Genomic DNA, 19290 nt, shown 5'->3' on the forward strand with positions numbered 1-19290 from the left:
TCATCCCCCGCTCCGGCAGCGGCCGTGCCGCGGCATGTGCCCGCTGACCCCGCTCACCGCGGGACGGTCACGGCCACGGGCAGCCGTGCGGAGGGTCTGCCCCGTGCCGCCCGCCACACACCCCGGCACCCCACGGCATGGTGGTGGCTGCTGCCACGGGACGGGACGGGACGGTCACCCTGCAGGTAGGGGCTGCTGCTTTGGCGAGTGCTTTGGCTGTGGGGCCAGTGGCACCGCGGGGCTGTGCCGGGGCATGCTGGTGTGCTGTGTCCCCCTGTCCCTGTCCCTGCAGGTGACCGTGTGCCGAGGCAGCTGCAAAAGGACACGGGCCCAGGTGCCTGTGGGATCTGCCGGGGCCAGGGATGGCCACGACGGACTGAGAACCTTGGAGGGACCAGCACCGGGGCCCAGCTGCCGGCCACGCGCTGCCCGCACGGCTGCGGGGCCGATACCGGCCCCCGAGGGCCCGATCCTGGCCGGTGTGGAGCCGGCACTGCGTCCTGATGGAGCCTCGAACCCCGCAGGGACGGGGGGCTGCACGGACCCCCACGCATGTCCCAGCCCCACGGGCGGCTGCGAGGAACAGGGTCACTGCACCCCAGGACCCCATCCTGCCGGGGGGGTGCACACCAGTGGGGGCCGTGCATAGGAGGGGGCCAGGCACACCTCGGGGGGGCATGCGCACCCAGGCACGCTGGGGGCTGCGCTCTCCGTGGGGCTGTGCCCAGCGGAGGGGGCTGTGCCACGTGTGGGCTGCGTGTGCGCCGGGGGGGGCTCGCGCACCCGAGGGCTGTGTGTGCACCGGGGCTGTGCACACCTGGGGGGGCGTGTGCACCGGGGGAACCGCGCACACTGCGGGGGGCGTGCGTACCGGGGGTCCCCGCACACGCCTGTCAGTGCCCACCCGAGGGGTCAGTGCCCACCCGAGGGGTCAGTGCCCACCGGAGGTCCCTGCACACCTGTGACAGTGTCAACCCGAGTGGTCTGTGCACACTGGGGGGACCCCGCACGCGCGTGTCAGAGCACAGCTGGGGGGGTCTGTGCACACCGGGGAGGTCCCTGCACACGCGTGTTAATGCACACCCGGGGGGATTCGTGCACACTGGGGATCCCCGCACACCCGTGTCCGTGCACACCCGGACTCGGTGTGTTCTGGGGATCCCACATACATGTGTTTGTGCCCACCCGGGGTCCCTGCACACTCATGTCCGTGCTCACCTGGGGATCCCGCACACCCGTGTCCATGCCCACCCGGGGTACCCACACACCCATGTCCGTGCTCACCCGGGGATCCCGCACACCCGTGTCCGTGCCCACCCGGGGTCAGTGTGTCCCTGGGATCCCACAAGCCCATGTCCGTGCACACCCAGGTGTCGGTGTGTCGGGGGAATCCCACACACGCGTGTCCGTGGCCACCTGGGGGTTAGTGTGTCTCGGGGATCCCCGCACACCCGTGTCTGTGCCCACCCCCGGTCCCCACACATCCATGTCCGTGCACACCCGGGGGTCAGTGTCCCGGGGATCCCACACACCCGTGTCCGTGCACACCTGGGAATTGGTGTGTGCCAGGGATCCACGCACAGGCATGTCCGTGCACACCTGGGGGGTTGGTGTCCCGAGATCCCACACACCCGTGCCCGTGCACACCCGTGTCCGTGCCCACCGGGGGATCTCCCACACCCGTGTCCTTGCCCACTCCAGTCCCTGCACACCTGTGTCCGTGCCCACCCGGGGATCCCCGCACACCCGTGTCCGTGCCCACCCGTGTCCGTGCCCACCCGGGGATCCCCGCACACCCGTGTCCGCGCACACCCGGGGATCCCCGCACACCCGTGTCCGTGCCCACCCGGGGATCCCCGCACACCCGTGTCCGTGCCCACCCCAGTCTCCACACACCCGTGTCCGTGCCCACCCCAGTCCCCGCACACCCGCCCCGCCCGGGGATCCCCTCTCCGCAGCCCCGCCCCCTCTCGCCCCGCCCCGCCCCTCCCGGCGGCCCAATGGGGAGCGGGGTCCCGCCCCCCGCGGCGGCGGCTGCGCAGGCGCAGTGCGGGCGGGCCGGGCCGGCCGCGCTCGGGGCCAAGATGGCGGCGGTGCGCGGTCGGCGCGGCGGGGCTGTGAGCGCGGCGGGGCCGTGAGCGCGGCGCAGCGGGGCCGCCCCGCCATGGCCCGCCTGGCCGACTACTTCGTCCTGGTGGGCTACGACCCCGGCAAGCGCGGTGAGTGGCGGCGCGGGGGGCGCGGCCGCTGTCACCCGCCGCGGGGGAGGGGCGCGGGCGGCGCCGTGCGTGGGGCCGCGGGGCGGGGGGACGGACGGGCCCACGCGGGGCCGGGCCGGGGTGCCGGGCCGGGTGCGGGGCCGGGCCGCGAGGCCGGGCCGGGGTTCGGGGCCGGGCCGGGGGACGGGCCGCGCCCGCACGACGTGGCGGGCGCCCGGCTGGGCCGGCGGGCGGGCCCGCGGCCGGGACCGGGGACTGCGGCCCAGCGGCGGCCGTGGGAGCCCCTTCAGCCGGCCGGGGCTCCTGCGTGCCCCGTGAGGCGGCTCGGGACCGGGCAGCCCCGGGCAGGCCGCTCCCCGGGCCGCTCCCCCCGGGCAGTCCCGGGCAGCCCCGGGCAGGCCGCTCCCCCCGGCGTGTGCGCGGCCACCGGCACCCAGAAGCGTCCGTGTGCCGTTCTGCCAAATTACCGTTTCTGGCGTTTTAGCGGCTGTGCCCCCGCCACCGCGGAGCCGGCACCGCCGGGCCGGGGTTCTGCTCTCCGGGCTGCCCTGGCCCGGCTCCCCCGCGCAGCCCCAGCCCCGGGACCGGCCGTAGTGCGTCCGTGTGTCTGTCCAAAGAGCCCGTCGCTCTGTCCTCACGCACGTCTGCTCCTGTCTTCACCTGCTGGGGCTGCTTGTCTTGGTCGTGGGGTTCGGTTTGTCTGGGGGCTCTTTCTGCCGTGTTTTCTTCTGCCCTCTTGCGCTCCACTGGTTGTGGTCAAAAGGAGCTTTGTCGGCGTTATAAATGACATTAAGTTCACCTAAAGTAAGGACTTTCTTGCAGAGCGCGCACCAAGAGCATCTGTTCCCAAATCGCACATTCACGGAAGCAGCTGTTGGCTGGAGTTGTGTAACTGCGCTGGGAGCCGAGGACAGGGCATCCCTTCCCACTCAGCGCCGTGGGGCCGCGGGCTGGTCGTGGCGGGAAGGTGCTGAGGCTGAGAGAGAGCTCCGTTAACACTCGGAGCAGCTGCCCGGCCCCAGAGCTCCGTTAACGTTCATACCGGCTGCCGAGCCCCGGAGCTCCGTTAACGTTCACACCAGCTGCTGGGCCCCAGAGCTCCGTTAACGTTCACAGCGGCCGCTGAGCCCCAGAGCTCCGTTAACGTTCACACCGGCCGCTGAGCCCCAGAGCTCCGTTAACGTTCACACCGGCTGCCGAGCCCCGGAGCTCCGTTAACGTTCACACCGGCTGCTGGGCCCCAGAGCCCCGTTAACGTTCACACCGGCTGCTGGGCCCCAGAGCCCCGTTAACGTTCACAGCGGCTGCTGAGCCCCAGAGCTCCGTTAACGTTCACACCGGCTGCTGGGCCCCAGAGCCCCGTTAACGTTCACAGCGGCTGCTGAGCCCCAGAGCTCCGTTAACGTTCACACCGGCTGCTGGGCCCCAGAGCTCTGTTAACGCTCGGAGCAGCCGCTGAGCCCCAGAGCTCCGTTAACGTTCACAGCGGCTGCTGAGCCCCAGAGCTCCGTTAACGTTCACACCAGCTGCTGGGCCCCAGAGCTCCATTAGCGTTCACACCGGCTGCTGGGCCCCAGAGCTCTGTTAACGCTCGGAGCGGCTGCTTAGCCCCAGAGCTCCGTTAACACTCGGAGCAGCCGCCGAGCCCCAGAGCTCCGTTAACGTTCACAGCGGCCGCCGAGCCCCAGAGCTCCGTTAACGTTCACAGCGGCTGCTGAGCCCCAGAGCTCCGTTAACGTTCACACCGGCTGCTGAGCCCCAGAGCTCCGTTAACGTTCACACCGGCTGCTGAGCCCCAGAGCTCCGTTAACGTTCACACCAGCTGCTGAGCCCCAGAGCTCCGTTAACGTTCACACCAGCCGCTGGGCCCCAGAGCCCCGTTAACGCTGGGAGCAGCTGCTGGGTCACTGGGATGCGAGCATTTGTGCTGCTCGGTGCAGATCCCGGTGCTGATCCGCTGTCTCTCTGGCTCCTCACAGGCCGGGGCTCCCCTGCAGAAGGCGGGGGAAGGTGGGGTGGTTTATTACCATTGTTGTAGGTGTCTGTCCCTGGTGTCCCAGCGTAGCACGGAACGGGAGTCGCCTGTGGGAGCTGCCCTGGGCTGCTGGCCCTGCAGCAGATGGAGTGGCCTCTCGGGAGCATCTTGGTGATGCTTTTGGCTGTGTTGTCTTTGCCTCTCCAGGACCTCCGAGCATCTCCTTCTGCATCCCCTTGCTCTCCTCGGCCTCCCTCGTGGGGCTGCAGCCGATATTTGCGGCGTCAGTGCGGGGGTGGTTGGTGGTGGTGGGTGGCTGGTGGGGTGTGGTGGGGCTTACGGAGCAGGTGAGCGCTTTTGTCTTGCGCTCCTCGTCTTGAGACTCGGAAACCTGAGTTTCAGAAGGGAACGGTAAATGCCACACGACTTCCCGGTGTTGTCTGAGACTCGTTTGGAGGAGATGGACAGTGTTCTGAGGTGGTTGATTGCTGGGGGACATTAGATAGGAAAGACCTCACAAGTAATTAATTGCGTTCCACTGACTTCAAATGTTTAAAATCTCATCTGTAGCATGCCCGCGGCAGAACTGAGCTGGACGCACGTGTGTTGAGGCTGTTACAGACCTCGGCAAGACATCCAGCTGCGACCGGAGGTCCATGGGCAGGTTGTGGCAGCGTAAAGAGCCGCCACCAGCTGCGCACGTGTCCGGCAGCGCCCGTCCTGGTAAAAGCGTGTGCAGCATCCAGCCCGAGCCTGCCCGGCCTCACCGCTGGCCTCGGCTGTGAGAGCCCTCGAAGCGGGAGGCAAAGGCGCGGTGTCATTAGCTCTGCTCCCAGCAAAGTGGTTTCAATTAGCGACGGAGGTGGCGGTTGCAGGACTGCCCTGGGTTGTGTTTTGGCTGGGCAGAGGTGCTCCAGGTCTGCGGGGCCGCCGCTTCCCCGTCCTCGGGGATGGATGGACCTGGGCGCTGCCTCGGCGCTCGCGGGGGTCGCTCTGCAGCCAGGGACGCTTGGCCGTGCTCTGCTCCACCGTTTGCAGCTCGGGTGGGCTTTTGGCTGCTGGCACGGCGGAAAATTGGGCACCTCTGTTGGGGCGGTCGACAGAAGACATGTGGCTGTTGTCCTGCAGCGTGGCAAAGCTTCGAGGTGGGGAGGGGCGTCCAGGACACCCTGGCGACCTTCCCCTGCAGAGCCGCTTGTCCCTGCTGCTGCGATAGCGGCCGCGCAGGTGGTGCTGAGCTACCCGGCGGTCAGGGCACCCCCAGCCAGCCAAACCCTTTCACCCCCCGTCTGCGGGTGCTGAGCGCCCTGGGCTGTGTGCCAGGCGGTTTGGAGCAAGACGTGTGTCCGAGTGACGTGCCAGGCCCTGCTGAGCACCCTGAGCATCCCTCTCCTAGGGTTGCGCCGATTGAGATTGGTTATTTGATTTTTGCGATCAATATGTTAACGATCACTCGCCATGTTCTGTTCCTGTCCTGTTCTTGCGTTCCCCCTCCCTGCAGGGAGCTGAGCTCATGTTTGGAGGCAGGGCAGCCGCTCTCATCTGCCGGTGACTAATTGCTTGACAGGTTGGGTTGGTGTGAGAGCCGTAGCTGGGCGGCTGTGCCGCGGCTGTGCCGGACCGGCGCCTCCTGCCAGCCGGAACCCACCGGGGCTGGCGCTGCAGGGGGACAGCGGCCCGGGGGGCTCGGCTGCATGGGGCTGGATGGGACCCTGTGTGTGGGTGGGGAGTGGGCTCTGCCCTGCCCACGGCTGCCAGGGCTTCCCGTGCCGCTCTGGTTAATGGTTGGGCAGGGAGGGGTTTGTGGCTGGGAACAGTGAAAGGGCAATATCTGCTGGGGTGCTGGGGTGCTCTGCATCATCTCCAGAGGTGGAATGGTAGAACAGTTTGGGTTGAAGGGACCTTCCCAGCCCCCCAGCCCCCCTGCCATGAGCAGGGACATCTGCACCAGCTCAGGGTGCTCAGAGCCCGTCCAGCCTGGCCTGGGATGTCTCAGGGATGGTTCAGCCACCCCCTCTCTGGGAACCTGGGCCAGGCTCTCACCACCCTCAGGGCAACAATTCCTTCCTCATGTCCGTCCTGAATCTCCCTCCTTTAGTTTAAACCATCACCCCTTGTCCTGTCACAACAGGCCCTGCTCAAAAGTCTGTCCCCGTCTTTCTTCTGGGCCCCTTTTGAGTCCGGAAAGGCCGCACTAAGGTCTCCTGGAGCCCTCTCATCTCCAGCCGAGCAGCCCAGCTCTCGGCCTGTGCTCACAAGGCGCTAACGCAGCTCAGCACTTTTGCAGGAACAAAACTGAAAGTGGGAGAGCGTGGCCGGAGCAAGCGCGGTTTGGCAGAGCCGGTGTGGGTCTCGCTGGTGCTGTGATGATGGAACCCGGCGTGTCTGCGGGGTTTGCCGGGGTTCTCCTGGTACGGAGCCTCGTCCTGCCCGTCCCCTGCAGGCTGGTGCTGCCGAGTCACCGTGACTGCTGGAGCGGCGCCTCTGCTCGTCTGCAAAGACAAGCAAAGTACCCTTAACTTTCCAGAAACGTGTTGTGTGGCTGTGGAAGTGGTGTCATTGCGGTTCAGCGTAGGACCCTCTGGGCAGCCGGCGTGACCGAGGGCTGTGCCGGTGTCCAGCGCTTCTCCCGCTTCTCTAGGTGTGCGAGGGGTTGTGTCCGGGAAAGCAGAGCACCAACGCCGCCGGGAGGAGCCGCAGCTGCCCGGCCCAGGGCCCGCGTGTCCCGGCCCCGGCGCCCGCGTGTCCCGGCCCCGGCGCCCGCGTGTCCCGGCGCCCGCGTGTCCCGGCCCCGGCGCCCGCGTGTCCCGGCCACTTGTGGTTGCAGCCGTGGCTGCTCGGGAGAGGGGCTGCGTGTTTCGGGGTCAACGCGTGGAGCTAAACGCGCCCCGGCAGTGAGAATTGGGTCTTTTAATACGTGAGAGTTTGTCATATTGTGTCATGATTGCTCACATTATTCTCTGTAAATGGGTGTTTTAAAACCTCTTGGCTCTCAGCACGGGTGCAGACAAATGAGGGCTTTGCAAAGCCAGGACTGCTGGCTGCTTTTTGCCTCGGGATCCCAGAGGTTTGTCTCTGTCTCAGAGTGCAGAACAGCTCCATTCCAAACCACGGTTAGCGCTGATGAAGGGCTTATCTTAGCGTTTTCTCTGGGGAGCACCGAACGAGCCACGGGCCCTTCTGTGGAGATCTGGAAAACAAACAAGCAAAAAGAGGAGGTTTAGAATACTGGCGTTTCTGAATAAGCCATTGATGATGCGCTCCGGTTGCGGCTGTGCCCAGCGCAGCTGTCCGGCCCTCCCCAGCCCGGCATCTCTCACCCGGGCTGGGGTCGCCGCTGTTGGCAGGGTGGGCAGCCTGGGGGGCTGGCAGGGCCGCGGTGCTCCGTGGGTCTCGAGGACGGGGCGTCGCGCTGCCTGTTCGCCCTCTGACCGCCTCGCTGCTCCTCGCCCGCCCGGCTCTGGGTTGGAGCCTGTGTGGAGGGGGGGTGGGTGTCGGAGGAAGCTGCTCCCCGCCCGGGGTGGCTCTTTCCGCGAAGCCTTTGAAGCAGCTTTGCAGATGGCGGGAGGGAGGAGGACGCAGGCGCGGTGGGGCCTGCGCTCCCCGGGCTGCTCGCGGCTCCTCTGCCCCTGGGCTTTCCCCGCAGCCCGTGCGAGGAGCTGGTGGGCAGCGCTGGAAGCCAGGGGAGCTGCGGTTCCGTGCGCCGGGCCGAGCAGAGCTCTCCCGGCCCCTCCTCAGCGTCCCACCTCTGTCCTGAGGGATTCTCAGCCTGTGCTGCGCGCCGTCCGTGCGGCTCTCGCAGGTGGGAGCACTTCGGACTGGCAGTAAAAATGCGCTTTGCTGGTTGTGCGCAGACCCGGCCAAGTGACTCATGGCTTTGACTCAGGCTGGTTCTTCCGACGCGCGCATCCAGCAAAAAAACCCCGTACGCCGTGCGGCTGCCGCTGGTTGCCAACAGCGAGCTCTGTTTGCTGGATAAATCCTTGCAGAGGGCACCTGGGAAGGAGGGGATGTGATTAACCCGTGTAAACGCCACGTGCAAAGCTGCCTTATCTGCCGTGAGGCTGCTTGTGGTGAGGGAACGCTGCAGCCGGGCTGTGGGTGCCTGTCCAGGGGTCACCCTGAGCCCAGCAGGGACCAGCCCCGCGCCACAGCATCCCGGCCACACTGCGGGGTCGGGAACCGCAGCTCCCCTGATCCCAGGTGCTCTGTTAGTGCTCATGTTCTCTTTGAACCTTTGCTCAGGAAGAGAAGCTCTGTGTGCTGCGCGTCAAACGCCAGGGAGTCCAGTGCTTGACAGGAGCGTGGGATTTGAGCTGCAAGGACCAGGGACAGGGTGGTGGGGTTGGTCTGTCTCCGGTAGGTCTCGCACTTCCAGTTTCACAGCCCCCCCAGCTGTCAGTGCTGCGGGAGCTCTGCAGGGCCCAGCCCCCCCTGCTCCCGCAGGGTCCCAGAGCAGATCACACAGGATCCCAGGGCTGGAATGGCTCAGAGGAGACTCCACACCCGCTCTGGGCAGCCTGGGCCAGGCTCTGGCACCTCCCAGCAAACGAGTGTCTGCTCGTGTTCACACGGAGCCTCCTGTGCTTCAGTGTGTGCCCGGTGCCCCTCACCCTGGCCTTGGGCACCACTGAACAGAGTCTGCTCCATCTGACACCACCCTGACACACTGATCATTGATCACATCCCTCTCAGCTTCTCTTCTCCACCCAGCAGCCCCAGCTCTCTCAGCCTTTCCTCGGCACAAAGATGCTCCAGACCCCTCAGCATCTCCGTGTCCCTCCCTGGACCCTCTGCAGTGACTCCTCGTCCTTCTGGAACTGGGGAGCCCAGCCCTGGGCCCAGTTCTGCAGATGGGGCCTCCCAGGGCAGAGCAGCGGGGGAGGAACAACCCCCCTGACCTGCTGCCCACACTCTTCCTCATTCACCTCGCACCGCTCCGGCAGCACCGTTTCCCCGTGGCTGCTGGCGCTGGGTTGGTCCCCGCTCCCCGCAGCCTGTCTCGCGGTGCCGGGGCGGCCGGAGCCACTGCCCGTGGTTGTCTTGTGAGGTTGGCAGCTGCGTTTCCCAAAGGTCGCTGAGTGGGATGATGCTTTGAAATGGTCTAAATACGGCACAAGAAGCATGTCGGCGTAACGCTCTCCACGGGCTCGCCCCCGCGCCTTGCGAACCTGTGGCGTTGCTTAAGATGAGATGGAAAATTCTCTCTACCTCATCTTGGGTGATCCTTGTTTTTCATGGGGGAATAAATGTGTTTTCTATCAGCGTGGGATGAGTCACGTTGGGCCTGCAGCAATACCTGCGCAGGATCAATCGGCACAACAGCGCTGACGCTCTGCTCTAGTCCCGTCTCCCTTTGCGAGGAGACTCTCCTGCCACCGGCTGCATTTAATTGCCAGAAACCCGTGTTGTTGTGACTGTCACCGAGAGGGCAGCTGGTGCCCGTGCGGCTGTGTCACACCTGTGTCACGGTTTCGGGAAGGTGGGTGAACCCGAGGAGGAAGATCAGTCTAAAACAGATGTTGTAACTGGATTCTTTAACTGTTAGTAATTGTTTACTGCCACTGAGGATGTTGCAGGTTTGTTTCTTTGCTTCTCGCGTTTATCTCGGTGTGAGCAGGAACGCGAAGCCTTTGTTTGCAGCAGGCGTCGCGCTGCCGTGTCTGCTGCTGGGCTGCAGGGCTGGGGAAGCAGCTGCGGTTCGGTGGGTGCTGAACACACAGCAAAGGCCACTTGCCCCGACTGAGCCACGTGCCCGGGGCTGCCCGGCTGCGTCCGGGGAGAGGTTCACCCCGAAAACCCCTTTGGTTCGGTCGCCGGGGGTGCGGGGCGGCCCTGCTGAGCCGGGCAGCGTTTCCGCTCGCCGTGCCGGGGCGCGGAGCTTTCCGGGCCGGCCGCTCCTCTGTTCCGCTCTGCGGCCGCAGAGCTTTGTACCGCTAAACGCTGGTGTTATGGCCCAGCAGCCGCGGGCAGCCCGCAGGCGCCTCGGGGCAGGGACCGTCCTGCCGCCCGCAGTTCCAGAGCCTGCTCGGCCCTCCCAGTTTTGCAACTGGGAGAACTGGGTGCGGTGGCAGCGGGTGCTGGTGGACAGGGCAGGAGGTCCCTGCATCCCAGGGCACAGGCCTTTCTGTGCGCCCTTCCAATGGCGTTTTGTTTGTGGTGTGGCTCCAACGTGCCACGTGTCGGCTTGCAGGGAACAGTCTGCACGCTTGGCAGCTGCTGCCGCCTTGTAGCTGAGATTTGGATCGTCTTGCGCGTTATTTTTATGTTTCTGAATGCTTTTCGATCAGGATGATGCAGCAGGAAGTTTTTTGGGGAGGAAGAGAACGGAGCTGCTCTGTGTCTGTTCACGAGCCGTGTTTCTGTGTTGTGGGTAGCTGGAGGAAGTGGAGCAGAAAACTCGGCAGGCTGCTTATCTCATCTCTGAACAGCATCCTCCTCCCCAGCGCAGCGGTCTCAGAAATGTGCCGCTTGCCCACGTAACCGCGCTTTTTAGTCTGCAGAGCCGCAGCCTGTCTGCAGGTGACACGGGAGCGGGGGACGAGGGACCCGGCCCTTGGGAGGTGCAGCTCACCCCCTGCAGACAGGGCAGCTTGTGTCCGGGGCACGGCCGCGGTGTCCCGCGGGGTCTCGGCTCTGCAGCTGGGCAGGAGCATCCCCTGCAGAGCCTGGGCTGAGACCGGTGGCTCTTGGCAGCATCTGAGTTAATGCTGCTCCAAAACTGCGGCAACGGATCAGCACCAGTGTGGCCAGCAGGACCGTCCCTGTGTGGGACCTGGGGAGGCCAAACCGCCAATCCTGGGGCAGTTCTGGGCCCCTCACGCCAAGAAAGGCCTTGAGGTGCTGGAGCGAGTGGAGAGAAGGGAACGGAGCTGGTGAGGGGCTGGAGCACAATGTGATGGAGCGGCTGAGGGACCTGGGGGGTTCAGCTGGAGAACAGGAGCTGAGGGGAGACCTTCTGATCTCTGAACTGCCTGAAAGGAGCTTGGAGCCGGGGGGGTCGGGCTCTGCTCCCCAGGAACAAGCGCCAGGAGCAGAGGAAACGGCCTCAAGTTGCGCCAGGGGAGGTTGAGGTTGGATGTGGGAACAATTTCTCCCCCAAAGGGCTGTGGGGCATTGGAACAGGCTGCCCAGGGCAGTGCTGGAGTCACCATCCCTGGAGGGCTGGACAGACAGACAGGAGGTTCTCAGGACATGGGGCAGGGACAGGCTGGGTTATGGTTGGACTCCATGATCTTGAGTGTCTCTTCCAACCAAAATGATTCTGTGATTCGACAAATGTTACTTTTTTAGAGTGGGAAAAGACTTCTGCCTTTGTTTTAGGGACCTTACCCTAACTTTTCTCGTTTTGGGTTTGTTATAGACACCTGCAATCATGCATCTAAAGTTTTGAGAACTGAGATGTGTGTCTGTTACTTGAGACCTGGAACCTCCTGTAGTAAATGACAAACCACAGTTGCTGCTCAGGGTGCTGGGTACAGGGAGAACCCACCCGTGGTTTTGGGTCACGGTGCGGGGTCCTGTGGCTGTAACATTGCGGTGGTTGTTGCAGCATCAGCGTGCTCATGTCAGCCGCAGTGGTGTCGGTGCCGGTTGTCCCCGTGCTCACCTGCCAGGTGTCCAGCTGTATCGTCCCAGTGCTGATGGGGAACTGCACCTCCCAAGGGGAGCGAGAGGAGCGTCAGCCCCCGGGAGTGACACAGGCTCGCGTGTCTCCCCTCCCCACCGTACCTGTGCCGGCGGCTTGTCCCGCTGCCTGGTGCCACCGCCCGGTGCCGCCGGCCCTGCAGCGCGGCTGCGGGCACCCCCGGGGCCGCGGGAGCACCGGGCTGCCGGAATCGGCCAGCGCGGCTGCTGCCACGTGGAGTGGGAACGCTGCCCCCGTCCCACGCTTGCCGCCAAACACAACGTCTTTGTTCAGCACCGGACGAGGCAAAGCCAGAGGACAATCGTTTGCTTCAGGTTCTTAGAATCACAGATGGTTTGTGTTGGAGGGACCTTCCCAGCCCCCCTGCCATGACAGGGACATCTGCACCAGCTCAGGGTGCTCAGAGCCCGTCCAGCCTGGCCTGGGATGTCTCAGGGATGGTTCATCCACCCCCTCTCTGGGAACCTGGGCCAGGCTCTCACCACCCTCAGGGCAACAATTCCTTCCTCATGTCCAGCCTGAATCTCCCTCCTTTAGTTTAAACCATCACCCCTTGTCCTGTCACAACAGGCCCTGCTCAAAAGCCTGTTCCCATCTTTCTTCTGGGCCCTTTTAAGCACTTTTAAGTATTTCTAAGTACTCTTCAGGAGTGTTATGGTGGCAGCGGGGCTACCAGCGGGTAGTTTGTATTTCAAGATGGGTGAAACACGGCTCTGGTGCTGGCACGCGGTGCTGCTGGTGGCACTGCGGCTCTGCCGGAGCCGGGCCGGCGCGGCGGGGCTGCCTCGCAAAGGCGGGTGGTGAGGAACCAGGAGAGATGAGCTCCTAGAGGAGATAAGCGGGAGCTCAGCTGCGGGTTAGGAGGGCGGGCAGACCGCGCGTGGTGGAGTGTGCCGTACTGAGCACAGACTGCTCCAGTTTACCTTCCTAATGAGAACTGATTGATGCAGTAATTATCTGCTCCTATGAGTTATCAATGAGGCAGGGAGCCTAACCACGCTGTCTGATGATGTGTTAGATGTTTCTGTGGATGACAGTACCTGCGGTGATGTTTGCAACAAGATGCTGCCTCAGCGGCAGCCGCGTGTGGAAGCTGCTGTGCAGGCTGCGGACGTTCATCCTGCTGGGCCCAGGCGGGAGATTAAACCCGGGCTTAGAGTGATGGTGCCTGTTCATTTGAGATGTTAAATTGGGGAAGGAAACTGGTGAGGGGCTGGAGCACAAGTGTGATGGAGCGGCTGAGGGACCTGGGGGTTCAGCTGGAGAACAGGAGCTGAGGGGAGACCTTCTGATCTCTGAACTGCCTGAAAGGAGCTTGGAGCCAGGGGGGTCGGGCTCTGCTCCCCAGGAACAAGCGCCAGGAGCAGAGGAAACGGCCTCAAGTTGCGCCAGGGGAGGTTGAGGTTGGATGTGGGAACAATTTCTTCCCCAAAGGGCTGTGGGGCATTGGAACAGGCTGCCCAGGGCAGTGCTGGAGTCACCATCCCTGGAGGGCTGGACAGACGGACACGAGGTTCTCAGGACATGGGACAGGGTGTGTTATGGTTGGACTCCATGACCTCGGGGTTCTCCTCCAAGCCAAACGATGCTATGAGCTGTCTGTCTGTGTTCCGCAGCCCCTGCTCATCTGTCAGTGTCATCTCCTGGATTGTCCCGTGGTTTTGAGTCAGAGGAACACCTTTCCTTGTAATCGCATTTATTTGGAAAGGAGATGGCAACAAAAAGCACTCCTGAGGCATCCGGCAGACCTTTCGTGTGTGTTGCTTCAGCTCTGGGATAAACCCTGGCTGGTTCTGGTCGCTGCACACATTGTTAATTTCCCAGTCCATTCTGGTGCTGCTTCCCTTAGCTCAGCACGGCGATCGCGTCTCTGTGGACGGGGAAACATGAGGATTTCCTCGAAAACGTTGGTAAAGCCGCGGGCGCGCTGGCCGGACCCGTCTGTCCTGTCCCGCGCCCTGCGCTGGGGGTTCTGCTGCCGCCTCTGCCCGTCACGCTCCTTGTCCCGTGTCTTTGGCCGCAGGCTCTCCAGGCTTCTCTCAGCCCCTGCCCCTGGTCCCTGTGCTCCGATCCCGTTCTCTTCCCCCGTTTGGGCTGGTTTCCGCTGGTTTCGAAGGCTGCTCTGCTCGTTGCACATCATGAGCTGCATCCTCGCCGGTTTAACCTTGCCATCTTTCTGTTACATCGCTGGTTTCTTTTCTCCTCTGAGTCCAGGCCACTCTGAGGTCATATTAATGCAGAGATGGGAATGTCGATCCTCTTCTTTTAACCTTCATTCATCTTGACAGCTCTCCGTTTACAGAAATACCTTTCAAAAACGTTGCGTCTTTTGGAAATCCTCTCCCCGGAGGACATCGGGAACTTGCATGTCTTTTAAAAGGCCCATGTGTGAACTGAAGGTTTGCGTGTGGTTGAGCCTCATTTCTCCAGAAGGAGCTGTTTGCAGAGCAGCCGCAGCTGCTGCCCGAGCTGCGTGGTCCCCAGAGCTGCCCCGGCACCCACCTGCAGCCCCGGTTCAACGGGACCCGTGGGGACACGGAGGGGGTTCAGCTGCTGTGATCCTGCAGCGCCGGCTGGGGAGGTGGCTGTGGTGGGACTGTTGGCGACTTGCAGGCGAGGGGATCCCGGTGTCACAGGGTCACAGAAACACCATGTCAGGGGCTGAAGGGCCCTGGAAAGCTCATCCAGTGCAATCCCCCCATGGAGCAGGAACACCCAGATGAGGTTCCACAGGAAGGTGTCCAGGGGGTTGGAATGTCTGCACAGAAGGAGACTCCACAACCCCCTGGGCAGCCTGGGCCAGGCTCTGCCACCCTCACCCCAACAAGTTGCTTCTCATAGTCAAGTGGAACCTCCTGTGTTCCAGTTTGCACCCATTGCCCCTTGTCCTGTCCCTGGTTGTCACCAGAAGAGCCTGGCTCCATCCTCCTGACACTCCCCCTTTCCATATTGATCCCCATGAATGAGTCCCCCCTCAGTGTCCTCTTGTCCAGCTCCAGAGCCCCAGCTCCCTCAGCCTTTCCTCCCACGGGAGATGCTCCACTCCCTCCAGCATCTTGGTGGCTGCGCTGGACTCTCTCCAGCAGTTCCCTGCCCTGCTGGAGCTGAGGGGCCCAGTCACTGAATCATTTTGGTTAGGAAAGCCCCTCAAGACCATCGAGTCCAACCATTCCCCCAGCCCTGTCCCTGCCCCATGTCCTGAGAACCTCATGTCCGTCTGTCCAGCCCTCCAGGATGGTGACTCCAGCACTGCCCTGGGCAGCCTGTTCCAATGCCCCACAGCCCCCGGGGTGTGGGCGTTTCTCCTGGTGGCCATGGCCACCTCCAGCCCCGGTGTTTGCTCCGGCACGGCGTTGGGGCGCTGGCGCAGGGGACATTGCTGCCACTTCTGCAGCGGTCTCTGCCTCAGGGCTTATTTATGGGTCTTTCTCAACTAACTTCTCCGAGGGAGAAATACGAGGCCAGAATTCAAGACCATGGAGCCAGTAGCCATTTGAAACGGCATCTTGTGGATCAGCGTTATGGAGACTGATGCTCAATACCATGCTTATTAATGACATTAATGCTGGTTTATCCCGTTCTCGGCAGAGTGCAGAGTGACACGGCTGCATTTTGGGGTTCCTGGTGGTCATTTCAGCCCCGGACGGGGTGCAGACATGGCCAATGTGGCTCCTGGACCCAAAGGAGAGGAGAGGAAGAGGAGGGCTGCACACACCCGCTGGACAGCACGGGAAAATGAACCAAGAGAGCTGGTTTTTGTTGTAAACCAGCACTCGAGGGGTGTGCAGCTGCCATCTGAGCTGCTCTGAGGCCTGGTGACGGGTCTGGTGGTAAGGTTATCCGGCTCAGTACAGAAAGTAGGCAGACTTCTGCAAGATAGGTGTTGTAATCTCTATTTAATTACAGTCTTGGCCTTTTCAGATAAGGTTTTGCCCAAGAAAAAGCTGCTACATTTTCATAAAAGCATCCACGCATCCATGGGCATATCCCGGCCCTTTCTTCTGGGCATGGAAAATCCCAGGTGGCGTCAGGCTGCGGAGAATACAGACAGTTTATCATCTGATGCACTGGAATGAACAGAAGGCACCGCAAGCGCCGTTTCTCTAGAAATTCAGGCGCTGCGGGCTGGTTGGCGGGAAAGTCACGAGACGAGCGTCTGGTGGAAGCGCAGGAGCTTCGGTCCTGAGTCATTCGCTTGGAGGAATCTGCTCCAGCGAGGACGCGGTGGGAGGCGCCGTGAAAGCCGGGGCGGCTCGGTCACGGCGCGGCGGGGGCGCTGGAGTCCTGTCCCGTGGCACGAGGGACGGTGGTGACGGTGGTGACGGTGGTGACGGTGGTGACGGTGGTGACGGTGGTGACGGTGGGGACGGTGGTGACGGTGGGGACGGTGGTGACGGTGGTGACGGTGGTGACGGTGGGGATGGTGGTGACGGTGGGGATGATGGCCCAGCGGGTGCGTGGAGGCGGCGGTGCTCTTGGTGTCGGTGCTGCCTGGGCTGCTCCAGCCGGGCTGCTCCAGCTTTCACCGTCAGACGTGCTGTTCTCTTTCACAGCTCGTGGGTTTATAAAGTGCTTGTGAGTCCGCACGAAGTGGAAGGTGAGAAGAAGCGTCCTGGGAATGAAGGTGTAGGAAGCGTGTGTGACGAAAAGGGAAGCGCTGTTGTCCTCATGGTGTGACATCCTGGAGCTGGGGGGGTGACCGAGACAGGGCTTTGGGGTTGGGAGCACTGGGTGTACCTGGGGGGGTAGGTGCCCTCGTGGAGTTAGTAAAACAAACGAACGAACCCCAAACCCCCCAAACCAAAACCCTCAACCAACCACAGCTCCCCTAAAACCGGTCCCAAGTTCTGCCCGGGTTTTGCCAGCCCGCAGAAAGCAGTTAAAGCGTGGTGATGGTATTTGGTGTCCTCTGAGCCCCAGTTTGGCAGTGGGGGGGCTGTGGGTCCGGAGCACTCCCGGTTCAAATGGAGGATTTTCCCTTATTCTCGTCCTTGGACAATGTGTGTGGTTCGGAGGTGGAGATGACGGTATTTTCGGTGTTTTGTCCCTTCGGTGCCCCGCTCGCCGTTTGGTCCATCCCCAGATCCGTGTCATTTTCCCAGGTCCCTGGATCTCCCTGCAGCGCTCCAGGGTCACTGGGCTTTAGGAACATGCTTAGGGGACCAGGAAAGTTATCTGTCACCTGAAGAGCAGCGGTGGCTGCGCAGAGCTGTGCTGCAGGAGCTCAGAATGGGGACAGGGAGAAACACACGTGCATTGTGCCCGGGGGTCAGAGCTGCCGCACGAGAGCAGCGTGCGAGATTCCATCCCGGGTGTCTGTCGGCAGCCCTCCTGTTTGTTCCATTTGAGGACACATCTGGAATCTTGTGTCCAGTTGTGGCCCCTCAGCTCCAGCAGGACAGGGAACTGCTGGAGAGAGTCCAGTGCAGCCACCAAGATGCTGGAGGGAGTGGAGCATCTCCCGTGTGAGGAAAGGCTGAGGGAGCTGGGGCTCTGGAGCTGGACAAGAGGAGACTGAGGGGGGACTCATTCCTGGGGATCAATATGGAAAGGGGGAGTGTCAGGAGGATGGAGCCAGGCTCTTCTGGTGACAACCAGGGACAGGACAAGGGGCAATGGGTGCAAACTGGAACACAGGAGGTTCCACTTGACTATGAGAAGCAACTTGTTGGGGTGAGGGTGGCAGAGCCTGGCCCAGGCTGCCCAGGGGGTTGTGGAGTCTCCTTCTGTGCAGACATTCCAACCCCCTGGACACCTTCCTGTGTAACCTCAGCTGGGTGTTCCTGCTCCATGGGGGGATTGACCTGGATGAGCTTTCCAGGGCCCTTCAACCCCTGACATCCTGGGATTCCGTGTTCAGCTGTTGGCCCAGTTTTATGTCCAGTTCTCTGTATTTCTAGCTGTACAAGTGGAGAAGGTGGGTAATGCAGCTCGTCCAAGGAAGGCAGTCCTGAGAGCTTAGGGAATGGATTCCAGGGGGTGGGCAGTATCTACCAGCTGGATCCTAATAGATCCCGGCATTAGTCAGCCTGCAGGCCGGCACGCGGCTGTTCTGTGGGCAATGAGCTGGCTCTGGTGGCGCTGTCCCTGGGCCGGCTCTGGTGGCGCTGTCCCTGGGCCGGCTCTGGTGGCGCTGTCCCCGGGCCGGTTCTGTTGGCGCTGTCCCCGGGCCGGTTCTGTTGGCGCTGTCCCTGGGCCGGTTCTGGTGGCGCTGTCCCCAGGCCGGTTCTGGTGGCGCTGTCCCCGGGCCGGCTCTGGTGGCGCTGTCCCCGGGCCGGTTCTGTTGGCGCTGTCCCCGGGCCGGTTCTGGTGGCGCTGTCCCCGGGCCGGCTCTGGTGGCGCTGTCCCCGGGCCGGCTCTGGTGGTGCTGTCCCCGGGCCGGTTCTGGTGGCGCTGTCCCTGGGCCGGTTCTGGTGGCACTGTCCCTGGGCCGGCTCTGGTGGCACTGTCCCTGGGCCGGCTCTGGTGGTGCTGTCCCCGGGCCGGTTCTGGTGGCGCTGTCCCTGGGCCGGTTCTGGTGGCGCTGTCCCTGGGCCGGTTCTGGTGGCGCTGTCCCCGGGCCGGCTCTGGTGGCGCTGTCCCTGGGCCGGCTCTGGTGGCGCTGTCCCTGGGCCGGTTCTGTTGGTGCTGTCCCCGGGCCGGTTCTGTTGGTGCTGTCCCCGGGCCGGTTCTGTTGGTGCTGTCCCTGGGCCGGTTCTGTTGGTGCTGTCCCTGGGCCGGCTCTGGTGGTGCTGTCCCTGGGCCGGTTCTGGTGGCGCTGTCCTGGCCGGCCCATGGAGATGGGCAGCGCGTGGGCACCGCAGAGCAACCGCTGCCGCGCTTGTGCTCCAGCTGTGCTGTGTGTGACACCGGCTGCCTGACACCAGACAGGTTGAAATCCAACACTTGGACACGTGCTGGTTCTTGTATGGGCCCCAAAATACTCTCAAGAGATCAAAGTTCAATAATCATCTCCACATTAGTGGAGCCAATCCTGCCGGGCTTGAGGAAGGTGTCATTTACATATAAATGCACGCGTGTGCGTATATACGTATATACTGGTTGAATGCTGTTGTTCATAGGTAGCTGTGTGGAAGTCCCACATAAAAAAGCCTTTGGATGTACGTCAGAAGAAGGTAAGCGGCACATCCAGGGCTTACGACACGTGCGAAGCTGCAGAATTGCCGCAGTAGGGGCAAGTGTGATTTATTCCCGGGGAGGGACGTTGGCGGCGGGGCCGCTCGCCCAGGTCGCAGCGCACACTGCGCTGTGCGCCACGGGAACGCAGCGAGGGACACGCGTGGTGTGGCTTTAACACTTGTGATCTTCTTTACAGGTTTTAATTGATATTAAGATAGGGTATTTGCATTGATTCCTGTCAGTGTGTGCTGGGGCGAGGAGCCGGCAGGAGCTGAGGGCTGGGGCGAGAGCTCATATTTCACGTCTCCTCCCAGATGGTGCTTATTGCC

General features: G+C 62.9%; 1 protein-coding gene across 4 annotated transcripts in view; it reads left to right on the forward strand.

Moving 5' to 3' along the window:
- Positions 1 to 2068: 2068 nt before the first annotated feature.
- The window catches only part of SBF1 (SET binding factor 1), an 85339-nt gene continuing 68117 nt past the window's right edge, over positions 2069 to 19290 (forward strand). For all 4 annotated transcript variants that reach the window (XM_082076201.1, XM_082076202.1, XM_082076203.1 and 1 more), the window contains exon 1: positions 2069 to 2219. In XM_082076201.1, the coding sequence (XP_081932327.1) occupies positions 2165 to 2219 (55 nt within the window). In that variant the 5' untranslated portion in view covers positions 2069 to 2164. The remainder of the gene's footprint in view (positions 2220 to 19290) is intronic.

The sequence above is a fragment of the Streptopelia decaocto genome (assembly GCF_964273445.1).
Source record: "Streptopelia decaocto genome assembly, chromosome: 1".
Lineage (NCBI taxonomy): Eukaryota > Metazoa > Chordata > Aves > Columbiformes > Columbidae > Streptopelia > Streptopelia decaocto.